The following is a 25135-nucleotide window of genomic DNA, read 5'->3' as shown; positions in this document are numbered from 1 at the left end:
GTAACCTCATGATGCATACCCAACATTTCGGAGAATCTAGTATGCATCCGGGAACTTAAAAAAAGTTAAAGTCAGTAGGAGAAGTATCCGGTTTGGAACACAGCGAGTGTTTTCCTCGGGTTGGTTGTCACTTCCTGTTGAAGAGGAAGCTGTAATCAGGACCTCAGACTCTTCTTCTCTTGTTTCAGTAAAGAGGAACTTCAGCAGCGGCTCCATCCCCGGGACCCCCGGGCTGAACGGAGAAGACGGCGTGGAGCAGACGGCCATTAGAGTCTCCCTAAAGTGTCCGATCACCTTTCGGCGTATCCAGCTGCCGGCCAGAGGCCACGACTGCAGACACATACAGGTGAGTCGGGCGGCCAATCACAGCGGACTCTCAGCCTTCGGCTCCTCCCACTGACGCCTGTGTTTGTGTCCACAGTGTTTCGATCTGGAGTCGTACCTGCAGCTGAACTGCGAGAGGGGAACATGGAGGTGTCCTGTGTGCAAGTAGGTCACATGACTCACAGAACGCCAGTTATTACTGTCGCACAACGTGCGCACATTTGTAGCAGCTTGGTTTGATGGAAACGACGAGCAGCAAAATCAGAGAAAAAGAGGAAAAATGTCTAAAGTTTGGGAGCATTTCAAAGAAGAGAGAATACTGAACAGTGTGTCCATTGTAAAAGCTAGTTAGCTTAGCATGATAGCACAACGTCAATGCTACAGCATCTCAGCAGAAAGCAGCCAGTTCACATATCGAGTCCACTGAGCAGAACAAACACAAGCGAACAGGTTAGCATTTTAATGGAAATCAGTCAGCTTGTTAGCTGAGAAGAGAAGGAAGCTAGCGGAGAAGAGAAGGAAGCTAGCATAGAACAGGAAGACGCTATCAGAGAACAGGAGGAAGCTAGCAGAGAACAGAAGGAAGTTAGCAGAAAAGAGAAGGAAGCTAGCGGAGAACAGAAGGAAGCTAGCGGAGAACAGAAGGAAGCTAGCGGAGAACAGAAGGAAGCTAGCGGAGAACAGAAGGAAGCTAGCGGAGAACAGAAGGAAGCTAGCGGAGAACAAAAGGAAGCTAGCGGAGAACAGAAGGAAGCTAGCGGAGAACAGAAGGAAGCTAGCGGAGAACAGAAGGAAGCTAGCAGAGAACAGAAGGAAGCTAGCAGAGAACAGAAGGAAGCTAGCAGAGAACAGAAGGAAGCTAGCAGAGAACAGAAGGAAGCTAGCAGAGAACAGAAGGAAGCTAGCAGAGAACAAAAGGAAGCTAGCAGAGAACAGAAGGAAGCTAGCGGAGAACAGAAGGAAGCTAGCAGAGAACAGAAGGAAGCTAGCAGAGAACAAAAGGAAGCTAGCAGAGAACAGGACGCTGAGGCTACTAGTGGTTATCGTGTTGGACAAATAGTGTCTCAATTCTGCTGAAATGTCACCAGAACTACCCCGTTAGCACAAGCACCCCATCATATTGTCCTTAATGTGCCTCGGCCCATCAGAGCAGCTTCAGCCTGTTAATGTGAACTAATATTCTGAGTCCCATCAAAGTCCAACCAGAACAAAAACGGCTGTTTTAAATAGTTTTCAATTGTATAAATATTTCTAATCAGATAAATCGATGGAATAATCAATGACCTGAATGATCGTTAGCTGCAGCCTTCGTAGCATCAGGAGACACTTTGGTTCTGAACAAAAAGCTTCAGTCAGAAACTCAGACCTGAATCTGTTTAAAGGACAGAGTAGAACCGGTTAGCCTGGAGCGAGCCTGCTTTCTGAGGACAGAACCGGACGGCATGTAACCCGTGTGTGTGTGTTTGCAGTAAAACGGCGCTGCTGGAGGGACTGGAAGTGGACCAGTACATGCTGGGAATCCTCATCTACGTCCAAAAGTAAGAAACTTTAGTTGTTCTTCATCTTCTGAAAACACGTTTTCTCCTCCTGAGTTTCAGAACTTTAAAGCTAAAGTCTGACAGTTTCCAACCAGACTTCTTAAACTCTGTACGGCAGCCCAGCAGGGCCAAAGTAGCGTGTGACCTTCTCTTTAAACAAGCAGAGAAGTCCACCAATGACCCGTGAAAGCTCACATTGGGTTCATTGCTCTCTTCTGGCGCAGCTCGGAGTACGAGGAGATCACCATTGACCCGGTCTGCAGCTGGAAGCCGGTTCCGGTGAAGCCCGACATCCACGTGAAGGAGGACCCGGACGGCCCGGTTCTGAAGCGCTGCAGGACGCTGAGCCCGAGTCACATGGTCCTGCCCAGCGTCATGGAGATGATCGCGTCGCTCGGCCCCGCCCCCTCCTCCTCCTCGCCGATACCCTACTCCTCCCTGTCAGCAGGGGGCGCTCACACGCCCGACTTCCCCGGATCAGGTGGGTCACGTGACCTTCGAGAGAAAAGTCGATTTATTTCCTGTTTTTCATTCGTTTCTGATCAGAATAAAATCAATAATCAATGAATATCTGTTACTTTTATCATTGAAATCTAAATTTCCTTTAATTTAGATTAAATGATAAAATCTAAATTTTATCATAAAATTTAACTGTATAAAGAAATGAACAAATTAAATACAAACAAATGAAAAAGTTAATTCATTAACTTTTTTATTTCAGTTTTGAACTTTAATAAAAATCTTTTTTTACAAATTTGATTATCAATTATAAAAATAAATGAGTTTTTAAACATTTTAGTTATTTATTTCTGTTTTTCATTTGTTTCTGATCAGAATAAAATCAGTATTCAATGTGAATATCTGCTGTTTTCATCTGTTCACTTATTTTCTTTTCATCATTTAAATCTAAATTTCCTTTAATTCAATACATTTTTCATTTGTTTTTATTTCAGTTTTGAACTTTAATAAAAATCTTTTTTTACTAATTAATTTGATTAATTATCACTAATAAATATTTGAGTTTTTAAACATTTTAAAATTATTATTATTTCTGTTTTAATGAAGCAGAAAAATAAGCTAATATATAAATTATTATTTGTGATAAAATACAGAATTCAATTAAAACAAATAATTTCCTTAAAAAATGCTAAAAATGCTGAAACTATAGAATTTAATTTTATTTACATTATTAATCTTTTTAAAACGTTTGTTTCGGCCTTTTTGTGGATTTTTATGATTTTAAAGATTTTAATTTAGTGCCTGAAGTTCGTTTTATACCAACAAGAAGAAGAAAAACAGCAGAAATATTCGGGTTGGATGAACATATTTAAGCCCTGCCCCCCTGAATTAAAGCGTCTTCATGTCCGAAATGTTCCAGTAAACTCCTGAAGTTTAATTTATGATCCGTCTCCTCCTTCAGCTCCGTCCTTCCCCGCTCCCTCGGCCTCCTTCTCGGACTTCGGCGGTCCCGGGACCCCCGGCGTTGGCGGGGACTTCTCCTCTCCGGGTCCTCCCCCTCTGTCCTACCAGCCCGAGCTCTCCAGCGCCCTCCTGACCCCCGACAAGCCCCACCCCCACCAGCTGGCTGCCCAGGTACGGTGACATCATCATCATCATCATCGGCTCAGACTCGAGTCTTCATCACTAACCAGCTGTTTCCTCTCAGATGTCCGGCCGTCTGGACTCCACTTCCCATGGTGCACCTCTCTCCCAGCAGCAGTCGCAGGGTCTCCATGGCAACCAGATGATGCAGCGTAACCAGAATCCCCGTCTCCAAGGCGACGGCCCCTTTTCCATGGGGGGGTCTGCAGATGTTCCCGAACCTTCCCTGGATGTGAGTAAAAACCCGACTCAGGTCCAGAGTCCAGTTTGGGTCAGCAGCAGGTTAGACGTGTTCAAGATGATGATGATGATGATGATGAGAGAGTTTAAGCCCCGCCCCTGAATAAAACAGCTGAAGGTCCCACATTAGCACCAGAAAACAGAATTTATCTGAATTATCCCTGAATTCAGAAGTCTTCATGTTCCAGATGTTCCAGTAAACTGACAGGAAGCTAACAGGAAGCGTTTGGCCGTTAGCTCGTGCAGCTAACAGGAAGCGTTTGGCCGTTAGCTCGTGCAGCGAACACGAAGCGTTTGGCCGTTAGCTCGTGCAGCGAACACGAAGCGTTTGGCCGTTAGCTCGTGCAGCGAACACGAAGCGTTTGGCCGTTAGCTCGTGCAGCGAACACAAAGTGTTTGGCCGTTAGCTCACGCAGCTAACAGGAAGCGTTTGGCCGTTAGCTCGTGCAGCGAACACAAAGTGTTTGGCCGTTAGCTCACGCAGCTAACAGGAAGCGTTTGGCCGTTAGCTCATGCAGCGAACACAAAGTGTTTGGCCGTTAGCTCACGCAGCTAACAGGAAGCATTTGGCCGTTAGCTCACGCAGCTAACAGGAAGCGTTTGGCCGTTAGCTCACGCAGCTAACAGGAAGCGTTTGGCCGTTAGCTCATGCAGCTAACAGGAAAACTATAAGTTAAAAACGTGGAAATGTGTTCAGAATCCAGTGATGTCACCACATGTAAATCAGGTGATTAAATGAACTAACTTCATAAACTTCAGGGTCAGACTGTTTTCATCTGCAGCCTGTTGGAACCTGGTTAAAGTTTTAAAACTGACCCGGTTCTGACCCGGTTCTGACCCGGTTCTAACCCGGTTCTGACCCGGTTCTGGTCTCTCTGCAGCTGCTCCCGGAGCTGACCAACACCGACGAGCTGCTGTCGTACCTCGGCCCCCCGGACCACCCGAGCAACGCCAACGACGACCTGCTGTCCCTGTTCGAGAACAACTGAGGGGCCGACGCGTCGCCGCGACACACGAACCGTTTCTCCGCTCGTCCGCAAACACCGCGGCCGGTCCAACATGGCCGCCGCCCGCACAGGACGGAGCGGGGAGCAACTTTTAAATAGAAAAACCTCTTTGTGTGACTATGAACTCGATGGTAACTTTATTTTATTGATTTTTATCCTCTGAATCTGTATTTTGACCTCCTTCATTCCCTGTCGGAGCGACGGCCCCGCCGCCGCTGCTGCTGCTGCTGATGATGGCGGCGGTGACCGCGGCGCCGCTCCGGGTGATTTTAGCGTGCTGTACCAGGAGTTTTAAAGGAGCCGTAACACGACACGTGACTTCCACTCAGCCACAGAGACGGAGCCCTCCGGTTCCTCCGAGTCCCAAACATGCCGATCAGAACCGTGTGGAGCAGGTGCTGCCATCTAGTGGTCAAAGCGGAGATGGCGACCATCTCAAAGTCCGTCCACCATTTTACACCGACCTGCACCTTTACGGGAGCTTAAATCCCGGACGTGGGGTCACATGGTTCCTGCACATGTGGCTCAGTGGAACTCACATCTGGATCTTTTCTCAGATTTGTGCACGAGACACGAGGTCCCATCTTCATCCTCCTCATCGTCATGATTCTGTATGTTGTGAAGTGACTGTCGAGTCCAGATTGTGGCGTCCTCGTGGCCCGGAGGCCCGGTGGCTTCTGGGTAAAATAGGTGTTCATGATGACTCTGTGTGATTCAGTAACGGTGACGATAACCTGAAAAATGAGAGTTATAACCTTTGTAATTTAATAAACACACACGGGGAAGACGCACGCACGCCGAGTCTGTGGTGATTTCATCAGCTTCATGTGATCGTTTCATCAGTTATTCCATCTTCAGCTGGTCAGAACCAGTCAAAATGTCAGGAAAGACAAATGATCCACTGATAGAGCCGGTCAGAACCAGTTAGAAACAGTCAGAACCGGTCAGAACCAGTTAGAAACAGTCAGAACCAGTTAGAAACAGTCGGAGCCAGTTAGAAACAGTCGGAACCGGTCAGAACCAGTTAGAAACAGTCAGAACCAGTTAGAAACAGTCAGAGCCAGTTAGAAACAGTCGGAACCGGTCAGAACCAGTTAGAAACAGTCAGAGCCAGTTAGAAACAGTTAGAAGCAGTCGGAACCGGTCAGAACCAGTTAGAAACAGTCAGAGCCAGTTAGAAACAGTCAGAGCCAGTTAGAAACAGTCGGAACCGGTCAGAACCAGTTAGAAACAGTCAGAGCCAGTTAGAAACAGTCAGAGCCAGTTAGAAACAGTCGGAACCGGTCAGAACCAGTTAGAAACAGTCAGAGCCAGTTAGAAACAGTCAGAGCCAGTTAGAAACAGTCGGAACCGGTCAGAACCAGTTAGAAACAGTCAGAGCCAGTTAGAAACAGTTAGAAGCAGTCGGAACCGGTCAGAACCAGTTAGAAACAGTCAGAACCAGTTAGAAACAGTCAGAGCCAGTTAGAAACAGTCGGAACCGGTCAGAACCAGTTAGAAACAGTCAGAGCCAGTTAGAAACAGTTAGAAGCAGTCGGAACCGGTCAGAACCAGTTAGAAACAGTCAGAGCCAGTTAGAACCGGTCAGAACCAGTTAGAAACAGTCGGAACCGGTCAGAACCAGTTAGAAACAGTCAGAACCAGTTAGAAACAGTCAGAGCCAGTTAGAAACAGTCGGAACCGGTCAGAACCAGTTAGAAACAGTCAGAGCCAGTTAGAAACAGTCGGAACCGGTCAGAACCAGTTAGAAACAGTCAGAGCCAGTTAGAAACAGTCGGAACCGGTCAGAACCAGTTAGAAACAGTCAGAACCAGTTAGAAACAGTCGGAACCGGTCAGAACCAGTTAGAAACAGTCAGAGCCAGTTAGAAACAGTCGGAACCGGTCAGAACCAGTTAGAAACAGTCGGAACCAGTTAGAAACAGTCAGAACCAGTTAGAAACAGTCGGAACCGGTCAGAACCAGTTAGAAACAGTCGGAACCAGTTAGAAACAGTCAGAACCAGTTAGAAACTACAGAGCCAGTTAGAAGCAGTCGGAACCGGTCAGAACCAGTTAGAAACAGTCGGAGCCGGTCAGAACCAGTTAGAAACAGTCAGAACCAGTTAGAAACAGTCGGAACCAGTTAGAAACAACAGAGCCAGTTAGAAACAGTTAGAAGCAGTCGGAACCGGTCAGAACCAGTTAGAGCCAGTTAGAGCCAGTTAGAGCGGGGCGGTCGGTGGCGTAGTGGGTTAAGCAGCCGCCCCATGTACAGAGGCTTTGTCCTCGCTGCAGCGGGCCCCGGTTCGACTCCCACACCAATCGGCCCCTTGCTGCATGTCTTCCCCCTGCTTCTTGTCTCTCTCCAACTGTCCTAACATTAAAGGCATAACCCCCCCCCCCAAAAAAGAAACAGTCGGAACTGGTGAGTCAGAGCCATGTTCTCTGAAACTAACGGGTCATTGGAGCTTCATGGAAGAAGATCCACCAACATTTGGGAGAAACATTCCTTTTTGCTTTAGTTACCATGCGTGGGTGACACAATGTTAGATCACTGGAAATGACCTGATGTATATATATGTATATGTATACATTCATATATACCTGTCAGCAGCTTGCAGGGAAGCTATCCAGAGAAAACGGTTATTTTTAATCACAGTTCCGGTAAAAAGTAGAATGAATATAAATGCATCCACCAGGAAGTAAAGTTCTTTATTAACCTCAGAGGTAACTCCTGATCAGCGGAGGACTGAACACTCGTCTGCATCCGTGAATAAAAGGGACCAAAAACATGAACTTTATGTTCGTACAGCAGGAGAAACATCACATCACATTACGGTCATTCTGCAGACTCTTTTATTTATCTTACAATAAGTGTGTTCCACATCGGTCGGCAAAAGAACTTCACAAGAAATCAGAAGTGCATTTCCTTCCAAAACCGATCCCATTCATTCCCCGCCATATATCCAAGGATAATTACCCAACTGTAGCTGTAATCAAATTAATCTGATCACGTAGACCCACTCAGTGGGGTCACATGGCACTGAAAGGATCGGATTATTGGCTAAATTACAATCAGACTGAGTTATTAAGGGTAATTCTCCTTGGATATCTGGCGGTGAATGAATGGGATCAGAGGCACAAAGCGTGTCATACCCCGGTATGATAGGTGGCGCTGTACCCATTCCAGCTGTTGCTAATAGAGCCACTTCCTGTTGACCTCTTCACCACCAACAACAACAACAAACTCAGGCATTGGAGAAAGATGGAGAACGCAGAGCCAGATGAAGCTACGTCCCTCTACATTTGGTCTGTGATGAGCTGCTTGTTGCACAAACTCGATGCCCAACGGAGCATTCTCCATCGCGTTGTTTGTTTCTTTCTGACGGCGACAACAACAGGAATATCGTCTCCTTTGACTTCAGGGTCACGACCCCGGGAAAACATCTGGAGCATGCGCAGAACGCAAAGTCTGATTCACCACGTGCTTCAGCGTCTACAAGCAGGTTTAGAGTGACTTTCAGCCCAGTTATCTCGGGGTCTGAATCCCATCCGATCCAGTTCTTAGTCAGATTAAGGTGTCTACATGCACTTAATAACTTAATAAGTCTGATTGTGATTTAGCCAATAATCCGATCCTTTCAGTGCTATGTGACCAGCGGCGTCAATTCAGCCAAAGCTAAGGTACGACAAGGTCACTATAGTCACATGACTACAGTATCAATAAATATACAATAATCACCACAAAGGTCTGCTATGTAGTTTATCTGTGTGCAAATGCAGTCTCACTCACATAGCCGCTAACATAACAATGGACTCGTCTCCGTCTCCCTGTTAGCATTAGCATTAGCATTAGCATTAGCGGCGTCCTCCTTCCTCTGCCGCTGGGGCAACATTGGACCCATCATCACCTGCCCTTTTTTGGTGATAAATAAATCTAAAGTTTTCTGCTTCTTCATATTTTACATTAATTAGCAAACAACAAATCCCGCTAATAACATCAGCTTTGACCTCCAGGCTCCGTCAACTCGTGGGAGGAAGGGGGGGGGATACCACATTTCAAAAGGGAAGATGATACTTAGATAAATTGATTGTGTTGTTCAGAATTTCATTTGTAGTTCATTTATATGTATTAAATAATAGAATAATCAATACAAATTGATTTTCCCCTGGAGCCAAGGTGTGGCAGCTGCCAAACCCAGTTGACGCCCATGCATGTGACCCCACTGAGTGACTGAGCTGATGTGGGATCTTTTATCCATCGTTTGGATTGGAGGACGTGTTCCGCTCGTCATGAAGCTGCCGCCTCTGAGCACCAACCACAGATCATCAAAGGTCGTTAAAGGTCACTGATCAACAGGAACCTTTACCTGCTTCATCCTGCAGCAGGTAAAGGTCACGATCACCTGTTGAGCTGCTTCTGCTGGACTCTGACAGACATGGCAACATCAGGGAGCTCCGGCTGAGGGTTTGGACAGAAAAACACACTAAATGACTGTAGATGCTATTAATATTCATGAAAATAAGGGACAATAAGTGAGCTGATATATTACAAACACGGACATTTTTTTATTTTTCATATATTGCGTGTGTGTGTGTGTGTGTGTGTGTGTGTGTGTGCCATAGCCTAATGCTGCATTCATTATAATGGATGTCTATGGGAGCAGTTTCTGTAATCTGCCACTGCAGAAAAACTAAAAAGCTGTAAAAACTGATGTTTTAGCTCATCAATGACATCTACCAGACCTAATAATCCCCCATAGAATATTTCACTTTGCACTGCATACATTGAAAATATAGCAGTTTTTGTGTGTGTTTTTGAACAGAAATTGGTGTTTACCTCATATACACTAGTATTTAAAGGGTTAATTTTTTGAAAATAATTAAAAACTTGGTAGTTATGTTCAGAACTGAAGTTGAAGAAAAGATTTCTGGAAAAAAAAGTGGAAAAAAATATTAATATATGATGTTTTTAGGTCGTTTTAAAAGGGGACAAAAATGGCCCTTTTCAGAAATTAAAGATTTTTTTTTTTTAAATCAGACATAGCAAAAAAATTCAAAATCCCTAAAAATCAATGTTGCTGCTAATCATTGACATATCCCAGACCATAATTATCCCTGCTCAACAATTTCACTTTGCATTCTATATATTGAAAATATAGCAGTTTTTTGTTTGTTTGTTTTTTTTTACAGAAATTGGCGTTTACATCATATAAACCAGTATTTAAAGGGTTAAATTTTTTAAAATAATTTAAAACTTGGTAGTTATGATCAGAACTGAAGTGGAATAAAAGATATACGAAAAAAAAGCGGAAAAAAAAATTAACATCTGGTTTTAAGTTGTTTTAAAAGGGAACAAAAATGTCCCCATTCAGAAATTAAGTTGTGTTTTAAATCAGGTATGAGGGTTAATAAACTTATTTCAACTCGGGACTCATTTCTCCAACATTTTCTTCACACATCGTGAAGAACCGGGAAATTTCCGCCATCTTTGACGTTAATGTGGCAGCGGGTCACGGCTGAACTTTGACCTTAAGGTGACGTGAACTTTTTCCTGCTAACTTTCCTCTCGTGTCAGACGGACCGCGCCCTGTTTTCGTGATCGCGCGCCCATATTTTAACCCCCAGCATCAGGTGCGCGCGCTCACTGCAGAACTTTACGTCCGCCCACCGCGTGCGCTTCACGCATTGGACGGCCCGGCTGTCTGTCATCTTTTGCGCGCGCTGCTCACTCTTACGACTGTTTGAATTAGTTTCCTGGTACACCTTAAAGGGGCGGTGTTTACGTGACAAAGAAGGATATGTAGACACCGCCACCCAGCCGGTTGATGCTACGATACACATCAAACAAACCCCACAACGACCGTACGCTGTAAAAACGGCAGCGTCGACTCTTCTGACCTCTGATTGGCCCAAACTGGTGTCAATCAAACACTCTTGCATTACTAATTGGCTGTCTTGTGTTTCCACGCCCCCGCCGGCGTATTATATAAAATAAATCCTGTCTCCACCATCTTTTTCGGTTTCCTGTGGCCTAACTGTGGTCCTCTTCGCTGGAAAACTCTTCAGTCCTCCCGCTCCACCGCAGCCTGCTGAAATGGCCAACCCAAAAGTCTTCTTCGACATCACCGCCGACGGCAAATCCATCGGTCGGATTGTAATGGAGGTGAGTCGGCTGCTTGTGAAGCCGGGTGTAAGCTGCTGTCAGGGCGGCTGGTTCGTGTTAGTCTCGGCCGGCCTGTCAGCTCTGCTCCACGGGTGTATGAGAACCACCTCCGCCCAGGCCGGTGAGCTGCAGCTGCAGATGCTAAGCAGATGCTATAACCCGATTTCTTGTTGAATGGCTTTAAACGGGGTTAGCTTAGCATTAAGCTAAGTGCATGCTAAAACCCGATTTCTTGTTGAATGGCTTTAAACGGGGGTTAACTTAGCATTAATTAGCCGAGCTGTCACGAACAGGGTGTGCACGTGTTTGTAGCTGTGTCGCCGCGTGCAACCGGAATCAGAAGAATACTTTACTGTTGGACTTAATTCGTCCGCGAGCACCGCGTTCGTGCTTATTCTTGTGTAGTGACACTCCGCCGTGGTGCCGGGCGCCGGCTAACCCCGTTCACGCAGACTGTAGCCGCCCCTGGCAGCCGTCACGCGGAGGCTCCTGTCGTCGTCACGAGGCGCGCCGTTGGTGGCTATATTCGCAGCTAATGCTAATGTTAAAACTGCGTGCCCGCGCTTGTTCTTTGTTAGAGCGTCGCGCGGCCCTCACGCGAGCCTGGGAAACCTAAAATGGAAGGCACGCGGGCTGCTTACAAGTTTACAAACGATGTCGAAATATATATATTTTTTTTTTTCTCGAACCTCGGTGTGGTTGGAAACGTTAGTAAACGTGTTAGCAATTAGCTTCTGAAGCTAACGGTACCGGTTAGCTAGCTCGCGGCCGGGACCAGTTCTGGAACGTTCCGCGGTGCTCGCGCTGTCCGGGAGGGGGAGGGGCTGTCTGCACGGTTAAAAATGCGGATGTAGGGGGTGTCCGAGCTGGAGGGGTACACCGAGCTCTTTGTGCCCGCATACAGGGACAGAAACACGGCGGCGGGTGGAGGATAGTGAGCCCGGTGGTTTTATTCATTTGAGGGTTAAAAAAAAAAAAAAAAAAAAAAATTATACGGTTCTAGTGGCTTGAAGCTGGGCTGATTGACGCACCAACTGCGGGTCCAGCCATTTTGTGCTGCAGCTGTGCACCATTATGGGCGGCTCCCTGCGACCTGATCCTGGGACCTGCCGGGGAAATGTTTCACAACCTGAAACCTCAGAGCAACTGGAGCTTCTGCTATATGTGTCCTCAGCTGGTGTGGCTGCTTTAACCCGCCACCTTATTTAGATCTCATCTTTATGGCAAACTACACGATTAGAGAAGCAGGAAATGTGCCCATGTTGGACTGATGCACATTAAAAACTTTAACATGTAAAAAGGCTCCAACAGAATGTAAACAAACATTAAAAAAAAGAGTAAACTAAAATCCATATATTAGTTGTTATGAACTTAGAAGGGTTATAAATGTGTTCAGCTCCTGCACTGATTTAAAATCTGCACCTCCAGATGTTTTTTATTCTGCTTTTTGGAAAGTCTGAGCATCTGCATGTGGTCAGCCTTCCAGACTAAAACCTATCTGAGTTGCTCTGAGGTCACAACCTGCTCAGATTCTGCATCTGAGCTGCAGAATTCTGCATCTAGGGCTGCACAATATATCGAATTTTAAATAACGATATTGGCTTCCTGCAATCAAATTCGCGTGATCGAACGATATTTAAAATGCGCCATTCAGTTTAGTTTCTAGATGTAGACACTAGTTGCAGAGGACAAAGTAACGTGGCGAACATGCCACAACAGGTAGCAGTCGGTCTTATAAGCTTTAAACAATCTTAACAGAGAAAACAAAAAATGTCTAACGTGGCAGAGGCCGAGGAGCTTTTCCCAAGAACCGGATTTTCCTCCATTGGAAGCATTTTGGGTTCAAGGCGAGTGACGCAACTCGAGAGAAGGTGATATGCAAAGAGTGCCGTACGGTTGTGTTGGCGCCACAAAGCAACACAACGAACCTCTTTAGCCACTTAAACACCATAAAGTTCAATACGATGAATGTATGAGGACCAAGAAATGCATCGCAAAGACCAATCATCCCACAACATCAACTCAGGCCTCTTTAGCGCATCACCATACCCAACCACCTCCCAAAGACACCGTGAAATAACCAATGGAGTCATGCAGTTCATTAAAATCAACAAATAATCATTTTGGCCATTATCGTGCAGCCCTATGAGCGGCAGAACTCTGCATCTGAGCAGCAGAATTCAGCAGAACTCTGCATCTGAGCAGCAGAATTCAGCAGAACTCTGCATCTGAGCAGCAGAACTCTGCATCTGAGCAGCAAAATTCTGCATCTGAGCAGCAGAATTCAGCATCTTCGGCAGGTTTTGCCGCAGCCTGCTCACAGATCAGCTGGTGGAGCTCTTGGCTCACGCTGCCCGGTGTGTTTAGAGGTCTGAGCTGCTGCTGCTGCTGCAGACCTTCTCCCTGCCTCCCCCCTCCCTCCCCGCCTGCTGGCAGGGCTGCAGCGTCACTGCACCACAGCGTCTGCTGCATTCCTGCCTCACCTTACAGCACCGACCGCCCCGTCACCTGATCCGTGTCCAGTCTGCTGCGGCATCGTTTTATCTGACAGACGGGTGATTTCCCCCTGACTGAAGGTGTGTTTGGCTGTGGGGTTTGTCCACAGAGCAGAGTCCAGTAAAGTTTAACCCTTTGTGCGGTCTTATCATTCTGTTTACTCCCCTTTGTCCTACCAAAGCCCCAAAATAAAGCAACTAAATTGAATTTTAAATCCAAAATCTATTGTATGATGAAACCACCTGTTATTTATCTATTCAACTCAATTCAATACATTTTTTTTTATCATGTATATGATGTGTTTGAAAAAAAAAAAAAAATAGTCAAAAATGCACAACTGGACCAAATATGAGTATCACTATTTCCAGTGTGAAATCAGAGGAGAAAGAACAGCCCAAGTGGAGAAAAATGTCCCCCATCAGGGTTAAATTATCCTAAAAGATGCTTTAAAAACAAATTAAATGTCTGAAAAGTACTTTATGATCATTTCAGATTCAGTTTGAAAAGATTAAGTTGTTAAAATAGTAAAAAAATATATTTACAACAATTTTTTTTTAGCTGTTAATGAGAGAAAATACTGATTTATTATTTTATCATGTATTTTTTGTTACACAACACAAAAAGAAAATCACCAGTTTTCAGGATTACACTTTTCTTTTTTTTTACTGTCAGTTGGACCAACAGTTTTCTTGTTTTCTCAGTTTTATTTTACATAATAAAGGTTTATTATTGCTATTATATAAATGTGAAGTAATTACTTCTAAATTAATTATATTGAAAGGGGAAAAAACAGTGAACTTTTATCTGGTGTTTAAATGTTTTTATAATTCACGGGTCAAAAATGACCCATAAGACAATCTTTGTACCCCAGTGGTGTACAGCCCACATGGAAACATAAACAAAAATAAACTTTTTCTAATGATGGGGTCCCTTTAGCTGTAGAAAAAAATACCTTAAACTATCTTTTTCCTTTTCCTAAACATGGTCGTGGGTCACTTTTGACCCGCTAAGACAACAGGAGGGCTAATGTTCTCTGATCAGGGGGTTTCGCAGCCTTTCGGTTTCCTGTTGCCATGGTTACGTCAGCGTTCTGACTTTTTTTTTTTTTTTTTTTTTTTTTTCTGCAGCTCCGCGCCGACGTGGTGCCCAAGACCGCCGAGAACTTCCGCGCCCTCTGCACCGGAGACAAGGGCTTCGGCTACAAGGGCTGCAGCTTCCACCGCATCATCACCGACTTCATGTGCCAGGTGAGTCCAGTAACCGTGGTAACCGGCCCACATGGACCCCGGTTCCCGTTTCTGTGGGTCTGACCTGAAGCAGAATGTTTATAACCGGCTCTTTACATCGTGTTTCTGCCACGCAGGGCGGCGACTTCACCAACCACAACGGAACCGGGGGAAAGTCCATCTACGGCAACAAGTTCGCCGACGAGAACTTCACCCTGAAGCACACCGGCTCCGGCATCCTGTCCATGGCCAACGCCGGCCCCAACACCAACGGGTCCCAGTTCTTCATCTGCACAGCCGAGACAACATGGTACGGTCCCACTCAACTTTATTTATAAAGCCTTTTAACACAGCCGTGGCTGAAACAAAGTGCTGTACAACACAAAATACAAGGCGTAAAACACAAGAACAATGCAAAAACAACAATATTAAAACAATAACACGGCCCGGAGCTGCACCGCTCAGAGCCGCAGCCACGCTTTAATAGAATAAAAATAGAAAAATACTTTATTCATCCCCCAATGGGGGAAATTCAAATTAGTCAAGTAGCTCAACATTTTTTTTTTATTTTATTATTATTTTTTTTTTTAATATTTACAATGATTGTATTAACAATAATACCAATTCTAGTAAAAAAAATACTACTACTAACTAATAATAATAAACAAAAAAATTTAGCTTCATGCCGACTTCTGAGGATGTCTAAGCAGGAACGAGATCGTTTTACTGTGAAATTACGTTATTTTTCACCACTTTGACAAAGTCCAGTGTTCAGGGCTTATGTTAAGCCCCGCCCACTGCGATGACCTCGTTAATTTGGAAGCATTGGTTGTGTTATAGTTTTATTATTCTGCAATTTTCAGTGAAAAGAATCATTAACTTTTTGGATAATTTAAGGAACCGAGACAATTATTAAATATCCTAAAAGACGATTATTTCTTATAATTATTTCAGGTTCAGTTTGATCATGTCGTTAAATAACCTGATTTAAAACGCAACTTAATTTCTGAAAAGGGACATTTTTGTCCCCTTTTAAAACGAATTAAAAACATATGTTAATATTTTTTTCTCAAATCTTTTCTTCCACTTTAGTTCTGATCATAACTACCAAGTTTTCAATTATTTAAAAAAAATTAACCCATTCTCAAATTGGCATCTAAAGGGTTAATTTTTTAAAATAATTGTTAAACTTGGTGGTTATGATCTGAAGTGGAATAAAAGATTTGTGAAAAATATATTATGTTTTTAGGTGGTTTTAAGGGGACAAAAATGTCCCTTTTCAGAAATTAAGGAGTTTTTTTTTAAATTTATTTTTTCTCTACACAATGAAAAATTGCATTGTATCTGATGTTTGAACTTCGAAAAAATAGTCAAACATGCACAACTGGACCAAATATGATGATTATCACTATTTCCAGTGTGAAATTAGAGGAGAAAGTACACCCCAAGTGGTGAAAAATGTCTCCTATCAGGGTTAAATTATCCTAAAAAAATGCTTTAAAAACAAATTAAATGTCTGAGAAGTACTTTATGATTATTTCTGGTTCAGTTTGAAAAGATTAAGTATTTAAAATTATAAAAAAATATATTTACAACAGTTTTTAAGCTGTTAATGAGAGAAAATGTTGTTGTGTTTTTTTTGGTTTTTTTTAATCTGATGTTCCTGTAACGTGAGCAGACGAAGCAGCTGTTTCTGTAGAATATTCACTGAACATCTGGAGTTGCACAGCTGCTCGTCTTTAACACCTGACATGTTTTCCAAGACTTCAGGATAAAGAATAAAACCGTTGTCTGGAAACGACGGTTTAATGTTTGCTTTGTTCTGGGCGTGGCTCGTCACGTAACCACGGCAACGGCGTGACAGGTTCTAATGAGAGATTGATATATAGATAAGTACTTTATTCATCCCAATTTGGGAAAATTGTTGCAGCAGCATACAGTAAAACATATGTAAACGATTAAAGTAAAAACAAGCGAATAGAATAAATATAAAATTAAAATAGTGAATAAACAAAAAATATACAAAGCTATTACAAAACATTATTTTTATATATATATATATATATATATATATATATATATATATATATAAATAAAGCGCTGTCATTGGGCCATTTTATTGGTTTTGAGTCTTTAAAAATGCTCGTGTGTGAATGTTGAATTGAAGCCTGTTGGCGTGTTTTTGGCGTGCTTCCTGATCCCTGCTCTCCGCCTGCAGGCTGAACGGGAAACACGTGGTGTTCGGCAGCGTGGTCGAGGGGATGGACGTGGTGAATAAGATGAACGCCGTCGGCACCTCATCAGGAAAACCCAAAGCCAAGGTCGTCATCGCCGACTGCGGGCAGCTCTAACCAGTAGCCACACCCTCTTAGGCTCCGCCCCTCCACTACTCAACATTCCTATTGATGGAGATTAAGCCGAACCCCCCCCCCCCCCCCTTTTGCCCAGTTATTTTTTTTTTATTTTCTATTCTGTTGAAACCATGTTGCTGCATCTGTGACTTCGCCTTTTGAAAGTTTCTTTTGCATTAACGTTTTTTCCACAAAGTCCCGACGGTTTGTTTTTGTTTCTTTTTGTTAAATCCAAAAAATGAACAAGAGAATAAAAGATGCCTTGACAATGAAACGACTTGTTTTCTTGGTTTTTATTTACAAAGTTTCAGTATTTTAAATGAATATAAAGTCCAAATTAAAGTTGATGCTGCAGTAAAATATCAAATGAAATTTAAAGTTGATCCTAAATTTGGTTCCAGGTTTACTTTAAAGTGTTACATTAAAGTTTAAGGCTTAATATTAAAGTGGACTGCCCCTTGCCGGCGGAACAAGGTACTGCAGGTATTCCGCCCTCTGCTGGCGGACCCGGGTACTGCAGGTACACGGTATACATGTATCTTAAATAGTCTCTAAATCAGAGACACGAAACATTTGATTTTAACAGTGAATAGACTAAATGTTAAAGTAAGACTGTTTGGATTTTAATTTGCAGACTTCTGGTTTTTCTCTAAAAATTTGATCCGTTTTAAGACGGAACAGGTTTTGTTTTTTTGGTATTTTTAAGAGTTCTGTGGCTGTGGATAAATGTTAATGTACTTAAACTTTCTTTATCAGACAAACTGCATATAAACAATATTACCATAAAGAGACAAATGCCAAAGGGAATTTTTAATATCATTTTTTTTTTTTTTTTTTTTTTTTTTTTACGGCTTTCCTTTTTGTCTCAGTGGTTTTGTTTTTCCAAAGTTATTTTTCTGACACGGAGTGCTTTTGATCAGACTTTATGCACCAACGAAGAAGACGTTTGTAGTTTTTTCACCAGAAGAAGGAATGAAAAAAGCTTTGAATTAATCGGTCTGAATGATCGAGGTGCTACATGAAGACGTTAAATACCGTACAACAAAAACGAATGTAGAGTTACTTTGATTAACATAAAATACAGTAATAAAATAAATATCTGCTCAGTAACATAAGCTGACGAGGATCATTTCTGTCCATGGATCTAAATGCTAAAGGGGCCACAATCACACAATTTCTACGATAAGATTTGCTGATTTTAATAATCAGTTGAAGCTTAAACGGAGGACTAAACCCCAGAGAAAAGAAGCACATTATCTACATTATTCTGACCAAAGATGAGCAGGAAACTGTCTGGTTTTATATTTAATATAATTAAAGGGACCACGTTTTATGGACTGCTTTGGTACAAAAAACACTTTAAATAGATTTTCAGCAACACTAGAGAAGGTTGTTAACCTTAAAACATCCTCTGAATCATCATCAAAGATTTTAACCAAAACATCTTCTTTTTGTTAAATGTTTTACTTCATTTTCTAAATTTCATATAAACACTTCCTGTTAGCTGCACGAGCTAACGGCGTCGCTGATACGGCGTTTTTATTTGATTTATCAGTTTACTGGAACATTTTGAACATGAAGACACTTTAATTCAGTTAGTAGTTCATTTAAACCTTTATTTAACAAACACAACAAAATAATATTCAGTCTTCACTGAAGAACAAAACTTTCTATTTAAAAAACAGAAACAAATGTGGAATCTGATGCAGCAACACAATAAAAGTAACTAAGTTGTTCTAGCCTCATGTTTCTTATTTAGTTCCATCGACTTCCTTTCAAAGCAACGCCAGAGAAGTTTGTGAACCTTAAACCTACTTCTGACTTGTTTTAAAGCAAATTGACTTTCGTAACTCGCGTTTTCTGGCCTGAAACTACCCCGGAGACCCAGCGCCTCACTTTTACTTTACACTTGTTTGACATTTCTTTGGGTTCTGACAGCGTCTTCGAAGCTTCTTCAACACGACAACAAAGTCACGTGCGTGGCTGCGCATGTGCGCGGCTCACAGAGAGGCTGCTTTCAAAACCGCACACGATACCATCAGTTCATACGGATTTTCAAATTGTACTACACAGTACGCTGAAAGCACCTGGATGGTGTACTGATTTGGAAAAATCTACATCCCATAAAGCATTGCGCCACAGCGTACTCGAAACACAAAAATGCTGAAACAAATGTAACTAATACTCATATTTTCCTCTGTTCCCTTTAATCTGGATTGATTATAGTTAACATGTGATATTTTAGCCTTTTATCCGTGATTCTTAGACTTAATTAGTATTTATAATAACTAATTAATAACGTCTTCGTATGAGATGCCCAAAATATTCCTTCTCCCTTCTCCTCCTCGTTAACTTGGGAACAAGTTGCCTTTAGATGTTAGAAAGGCTCCTTTTCTTCTGATCAAATTAGTTTTCTTTAGCTTTCACCACAGCTTTTCGTATGTTGTTGAACTCTTTTTCTGGTTGTTTCTGCTGTTGTTTTTATGTTTTATATTTTGCTTATTTGATGTTTCCCGCCCCAGGCAGGAGGTTACTGCACAGCAGGTCACGTAAAAAACGTAGCTTTGGTTTTCTTTAGCTAGTCTTTATGACAGTGGTGTTACATCTCAGAACTGTAAGGGGGGCCAAAGAGGAATTAAACGATCAAAGTCTGGAGCGTTGCTTTCATTTCCTGTCTTGCAGTTACACTATCCGGCCTGTGGGGGGTGCTGCCGCTCTGCCAGCTGCTCTGCTCCCGTGACTCACACATCCAACACGGCGCTGCATCCATGAAACTAAAACTAAGAGCCGCAAAGTTCTGGGAAGTTCTGAGAGTCCCTCAGCAGCGACTGTCCGCCGCCGTCCTCTTCCCCCCGGAGTGCCTCGTCTTCCTCTGGCCCTGCCGGGGCCTGGGCAGACACACCCCCTGCCGCTTGTTTTTGCCCGGCTCCGCCCCCTCTGCGGCGGCGGCGGCGGCGCAGGACAGCCCGGCGGCGCAGTCGCAGCGGCCCAGGTTCCTCCTCAGCTTGGTGGGGCCTCGCAGCAGGCAGGCCTCGCCCTCCTCCGGGATCCTCTGGCACCGCTTGCCGGTCAGATAGCGGACGCAGCAGAGGCCGGCGGCGCAGTCGCCGGAGCGCACGCAGCTCGACATCTCCGGGGCTGAAACACAAAGGGGCGTCGTCATTAGGGATGGGAAATCGATAAGATTTTTACGATTCCAATTCCATTTTCGATTCTGTTTAACGATTCGGTTCTTTGCCCGATTCCCTTATCGATTCTCGTTTTTGGGAACAAACCGGTCGATTAGCATCAACTTTGTTTAGTTTAGAAGTAACACGAGTCATGACCTCACAAACCCAACAACGGTGAGGTCCACATTGGTCTATCATGGCCTGGGTCATTTAACTATTCATTTAACTCATCTCTTTTCCCTGGCCTTCCACCACTTTTATTGTTATTGTTATTTTATTGCTAATTTTATCTCAAATTAGATTTTTTATCTGTGATGAAGTCATTCTTATTGCTTTTATTGATGACTCTTGTGATGCAGTTGCTGTTGTGAAGCACTTTGGTCAGCTGAGGTTGTTTTAATGTGCTTTAAAAATAAATTTTGAATTGAATTGAATTGCTCTGGTGAAAGGAGAAGCTGGAGGTAGAGGTGAACTGGGGGTAGTACCACCAGCCTCTGGCTCTGAGCCAGTCAGGCTCTGTCTCTCATGATTTCATCTAAATGTAATGCCTGAGAAGGCATTCATTTAACCTTAACCGTTACTAACAGCAGCTTTTACAATCAGGCAAATGGTGCTAACATGATAGGCAGTGTTTGTTAGTTAGTGACCTGCAGTGTTAGCCGAGGACATGCTAACGTTGCTAACGTTGCTAACGTTGCTAACGTTGCTGGGTTCAGATTCACCAACGTTAGTCCGGAGCAGATCGAAAACGCGACATTCATTCATAGTTATTGCATGTTGGTAGTATTTCCTCCCTTTGGTGAAATATTCACTTTGCAAGTTTCCTGTTGTCGTCTTTTTTAGGGATGTGGAACCAAACTTTCGAGCGTTTGTACCGCTTGGGCGCCATGTTTACTGTTGGCTGCTGGCTGCGCTGGACTCGCCACGCAACGCTGCGTGGTGACGTCATTCACGCCCACTGGAATCGATAAGGGAATCGTTTGCAAAATCGCCAAACGATTCCAAGGAATTGAAGCACTGGGAACCGGTTCTCAACAAGAACCGGTTTTCGATTCCCATCCCTAGTCGTCATGGAGGCACCCTGCCGCAGTGCATGCTGGGACATGCTGTTCAGCCACTCACCTTTGGTCCTGTTGAGGCCGTCCGTCTGCCTGTCGACGTGCCTGTTGGTCTGTCTGACCACATGTCTGTCGGAGGCCGGCCTCCTCTGAGCTCTGTTGCTGCAGCCTCCAGTCTGACAAAAACAAACACAAACACAGCAAGTTTTACAGCGAGTAAGAATAACAAAGATCTACAGGTCTGTGTCAAAGTCCTGATCAGCTTAATTTCTTTACATTTACTGACTGGGCAACGATTAACATGTTTAATCTAATTAATCACATGATTTCCCTGATTAATCACGATTAATCGCATTTGTACGCAGAATCCAAAAATTAATCCAAAAGTAGTGCATAGCTTTTAGCATTTAGCTTTATTTTAAATGTGCTGCCATATGAATGAAAGTGCCATAACATTTGTTGTGCAAACACACTTTTAACATCAGCATCTTTCTGTAGTTTTTATGTAGAAGCCTCGCTCCACTGTCTGTTTCCTTGAATGACTTGCTGCTATCAGTTCCAACATGAACATAAACCCAGAATCTGAGTCAGAACCAGAGTTAGTTCAGTTCTGAGCAGCTTTAAAGTGAATATCTGCAGATGTTTCCATGGTAACTATTGTAAAAGTCTGTTGCTCACAGGCTTTTATTTTGTAAAAGTCTGTTGCTCACAGGCTTTTATTTTGTAAAAGTCTGTTGCTCACAGGCTTTTATTTTGTAAAAGTCTGCTGCTGTCTGCTGTGGAACAGGAAAAGAAAGTAATCGGCGGATCCACCAAACATGGAGAAGGGTACGGAACTTTTACTCGGCCATTTTCATGTTAAAGTTCTTCCAGACGGCGGAGTCGACAGAACCAAAGTCATCTGTAAACACTGCCAAGTTGAATTGTCTTCTCAGCGTAGTAGTTCCAGTCTAAAATATCACTTAAAGGCAAAACACACAACTGATAGCAGCAAGTCATTCAAGGAAACAGACAGTGGAGCGAGGCTTCTACATAAAAACTACAGAAAGATGCTGATGTTAAAAGTGTGTTTGCACAACAAATGTTATGGCACTTTCATTCATATGGCAGCACATTTAAAATAAAGCTAAATGCTAAAGGCTATACACTACTTTTGGATTCATTTTTGGATTCTGCGTATAAATGCGATTAATCGTGATTAATCAGGGAAATCATGTGATTAATTAGATTAAACATTTTAATCGTTACCCAGCCCTAGTTTTTTTAAAGATAACATGAATATTTTAATGCCTTTTACGTGTATAATTCAACAGCCCGTTCAGTTTACAGATGATTTTTTAGTTTAAAAACAGAGATTATGATGAACAGAACACTGTTAGATCATCTGGATCATCTGCACTTCCACAGGTTTAACTCATAAATGTCACATTTCCCGTTTAATTTCCAGACAGATTCAGGTTTAACGTGTAAAAAGTGTGTTTTTCTGCTTGTTGAAAAGCAAAAGTCAGCCTCAGAGGATTAGTTTCCTGCTCTTACCGGCGGCTCGGCTTCCGGCTGCGTCACCTCTTTGGAGGATCTGATGGTGTTGGAGTCCAGAGCCAGACCGCAGACCAGAGACACGCACAGGACGCTGCGCCACAGCCACATCCTCCCGCCGGTCCAGTTAAATCTGGCCCCTTCGCCGCTTCACTTTCTGCTTTCCGTCTAAATTAAAACTCTGGTTGTAGCAGAGTTTCACAGTTAAATCTGGCCCCTTCGCCGCTTCACTTTCTGCTTTCCGTCTAAATTAAAACTCTGGTTGTAGCAGAGTTTCACAGTTAAATCTGGCTCCTTCGCCGCTTTAGTTTCTGCTTTCCGTCTAAATTAAAACTCTGGTTGTAGCAGAGTTTCACAGTTAAATCTGGCCCCTTCGCCGCTTTACTTTCTACTTTCCGTCTAAATTAAAACTCTGGCTGTAGCAGAGTTTCACAGTTAAATCTGGCTCCTTCGCCGCTTCACTTTCTGCTTTCCGTCTAAATTAAAACTCTGTTTGTAGCAGAGTTTCACAGTTAAATCTGGCTCCTTCGCCGCTTTACTTTCTGCTCTCCGTCTAAATTAAAACTCTGTTTGTAGCAGAGTTTCACAGTTAAATCCGGCCCCTTCGCCGCTTCACTTTCTGCTTTCCGTCTAAATTAAAACTCTGGTTGTAGCAGAGTTTCACAGTTAAATCTGGCCCCTTCGCCGCTTTACTTTCTGCTTTCCGTCTAAATTAAAACTCTGGTTGTTAGCAGAGTTTCACAGTTAAATCTGGCTCCTTCGCCGCTTTACTTTCTGCTTTCCGTCTAAATTAAAACTCTAGTTGTAGCAGAGTTTCCTTAAATCCTTTCCTCAGATATCTCCTCCTCGGTGCTCAGGGATGACAGAAAGCCTTTTCTGTTGTTGATGCTGTGCACGGATCAGCGTCTCCTGGCTGCTGCCTTCAGGTGCGCTGGGTTTTTATAGCCCTGCCCTCCTCTCTGATCGTCCCCGCTCCGCCTCAGAAGTTTTGAAATGTGCGTTTGAAGCCCGACCGCATCAGTCGGCAGAGCCAGCGCCGCCTTCCCTTCCTTCCTGGAAGCCCCGCGGCCTCAGGTGAGGCGGGACGTTTGAAACGTGACACCGCAGAGACCACAGAGAGATTAAAATGCACCTGGAGCCCTGAGACAGGTAGAGCCGTCTGAAGTAGTGTGTGTGGTTTCACTTCATGTGGTTGGAAAGGTCAGGATTAAGGCTCATTAGAGGCCGGGCTGCGTCTCTCAGGCGGGCGGATGTGCGAGTGTTTACGGGTGATTAAAGACGATTTAACAGATGATGACAGCAAAACAGATTTAACAGGTTAATCTCGGCTCAGAGATCCAGCACCGGAGCTCCTCCAATAAACTGATTTCTGCCAGGAAGAGAAGAAAGAAACACTTTTAAAACCTTTAGCTTCACAAGTCGCATGATGTGTGACACGAAAAGTCAAAACTGAGGTTTTAACTCTGAGATAAGAGCTCCACACTGGAAAAAATCAAAGTCTTACCAAGTATATTTGTCTAATTTCTAGTCAAAATATCTCATTACACTTCATATCAGACACTACTGCCTAACAAGCACCATTTCAGCCAGATATAGGGACTTGTTTGAAGACAATACATCTGGAATATCTTGTTAAATGAAAAAGTCTTGAAAACAAATTGTTTTGAGTCACATATCATATGAAACAAGCTTTTTTTACATTTGAAGAGGTTTTTAAGCTAATTTCAAGATCACTTTTATCTCAAAAGTCCTAAATATCACATTTTATTTCAAGAAATCTTGAAAAGCCGATTTTCACTAGTTCCATTGGCAGATTTTTTTGCTTATTTCAAGCAAAAACGTCTTTTATTTGTAACTTTTATTTATAGTAACCCCAAGTATATTTTGACTAGAAATGAGACAAATATACTTGGTAAGACTTTGATTTTTTCCAGTATACCCACTTCTCCAGGGACCACTACACCACACTGGAAAAAAATCTAAATCTTACCAAGTATATTTGTCTCATAAAATACATTTTCCACATCTGGGAAGCAATTCTGAACACATGAATCGACTCCACACACTTGAAATCTTAAGTGGCAGCTGTTTCAAACAACTCTGAGATACACTAGAAAAAATGCCCCTCAAAAAATAATTTAAAAACCAACAAATAAAAGACGTTTTTGCTTGAAATAAGCAAAAAAATCTGCCAATAGAACTAGTGAAAATTGGCTTGTCAAGATTTCTTGAAATAAAATGTGATATTTGGGACTTTTGAGATAAAAGTGATCTTGAAATGAGCTTAAAAACCTCTTCAAATGAAAAAAAAAAGCTTGTTTCATGTGATATGTGACTCAAAACAATTTGTTTTCAAGACTTTTTCATTTAACAAGATATTCCAGATGTATTGTCTTCAAACAAGTCCCTATATCTGGCTGAAATAGCACTTGTTAGGCAGT

At 43.0% G+C, this 25135-nt stretch overlaps 3 protein-coding genes across 6 annotated transcripts in view; 2 read left to right on the top strand and 1 right to left on the bottom strand.

Annotated features, from left to right (window-relative positions):
• Window positions 1-5506, top strand: part of LOC142381789 (zinc finger MIZ domain-containing protein 2-like) — a 31324-nt gene extending 25818 nt beyond the window's left edge. For all 4 annotated transcript variants that reach the window (XM_075467012.1, XM_075467011.1, XM_075467009.1 and 1 more), the window contains exons 15-21: window positions 189-346; window positions 422-489; window positions 1794-1862; window positions 2087-2343; window positions 3283-3455; window positions 3529-3696; window positions 4586-5506. In XM_075467012.1, the coding sequence (XP_075323127.1) occupies window positions 189-346; window positions 422-489; window positions 1794-1862; window positions 2087-2343; window positions 3283-3455; window positions 3529-3696; window positions 4586-4693 (1001 nt within the window). In that variant the 3' untranslated portion in view covers window positions 4694-5506. The remainder of the gene's footprint in view (window positions 1-188; window positions 347-421; window positions 490-1793; window positions 1863-2086; window positions 2344-3282; window positions 3456-3528; window positions 3697-4585) is intronic.
• Window positions 5507-10704: 5198 nt separating this feature from the next.
• On the top strand, window positions 10705-17204 carry ppiaa (peptidylprolyl isomerase Aa (cyclophilin A)). The gene is made up of 4 exons (XM_075467030.1): window positions 10705-10857; window positions 14481-14600; window positions 14717-14889; window positions 16798-17204. Exons 1-4 carry the CDS (start codon window positions 10789-10791, stop codon window positions 16928-16930), a joined length of 495 nt encoding a protein of 164 aa, XP_075323145.1. The 5' UTR covers window positions 10705-10788; the 3' UTR covers window positions 16931-17204.
• Window positions 17205-18536: 1332 nt separating this feature from the next.
• Window positions 18537-23616, bottom strand: LOC142381798 (dickkopf-related protein 4). Its single transcript, XM_075467029.1, has 3 exons — window positions 22695-23616; window positions 21223-21334; window positions 18537-20068 (listed from the first exon to the last, which is right to left on the bottom strand). Exons 1-3 carry the CDS (start codon window positions 22803-22805, stop codon window positions 19749-19751), a joined length of 543 nt encoding a protein of 180 aa, XP_075323144.1. The 5' UTR covers window positions 22806-23616; the 3' UTR covers window positions 18537-19748.
• Between the last annotated feature and the right edge of the window lie 1519 nt (window positions 23617-25135).

The sequence above is a fragment of the Odontesthes bonariensis genome, chromosome 6, assembly GCF_027942865.1.
Source record: "Odontesthes bonariensis isolate fOdoBon6 chromosome 6, fOdoBon6.hap1, whole genome shotgun sequence".
NCBI lineage: Eukaryota > Metazoa > Chordata > Actinopteri > Atheriniformes > Atherinopsidae > Odontesthes > Odontesthes bonariensis.
The sequence above is the reverse complement of the archived record's forward strand: the minus strand, read 5'-3'. Positions and strand labels throughout refer to the sequence as shown.

Coding starts and splice junctions, on each gene's coding strand:
- ppiaa (XM_075467030.1), top strand. CDS start 10,789: ATGGCCAACCCAAAAGTCTTCTTCGACATCACCGCCGACGGCAAATCC. Junction 10,858..14,480: donor TCGGTCGGATTGTAATGGAG/GTGAGTCGGCTG, acceptor TTTTTTCTGCAG/CTCCGCGCCGACGTGGTGCC. Junction 14,601..14,716: donor TCACCGACTTCATGTGCCAG/GTGAGTCCAGTA, acceptor TCTGCCACGCAG/GGCGGCGACTTCACCAACCA.
- LOC142381798 (XM_075467029.1), bottom strand. CDS start 22,805: ATGTGGCTGTGGCGCAGCGTCCTGTGCGTGTCTCTGGTCTGCGGTCTG. Junction 21,335..22,694: donor AGCCGGAAGCCGAGCCGCCG/GTAAGAGCAGGA, acceptor TGTTTTTGTCAG/ACTGGAGGCTGCAGCAACAG. Junction 20,069..21,222: donor CGGCCTCAACAGGACCAAAG/GTGAGTGGCTGA, acceptor TTTGTGTTTCAG/CCCCGGAGATGTCGAGCTGC.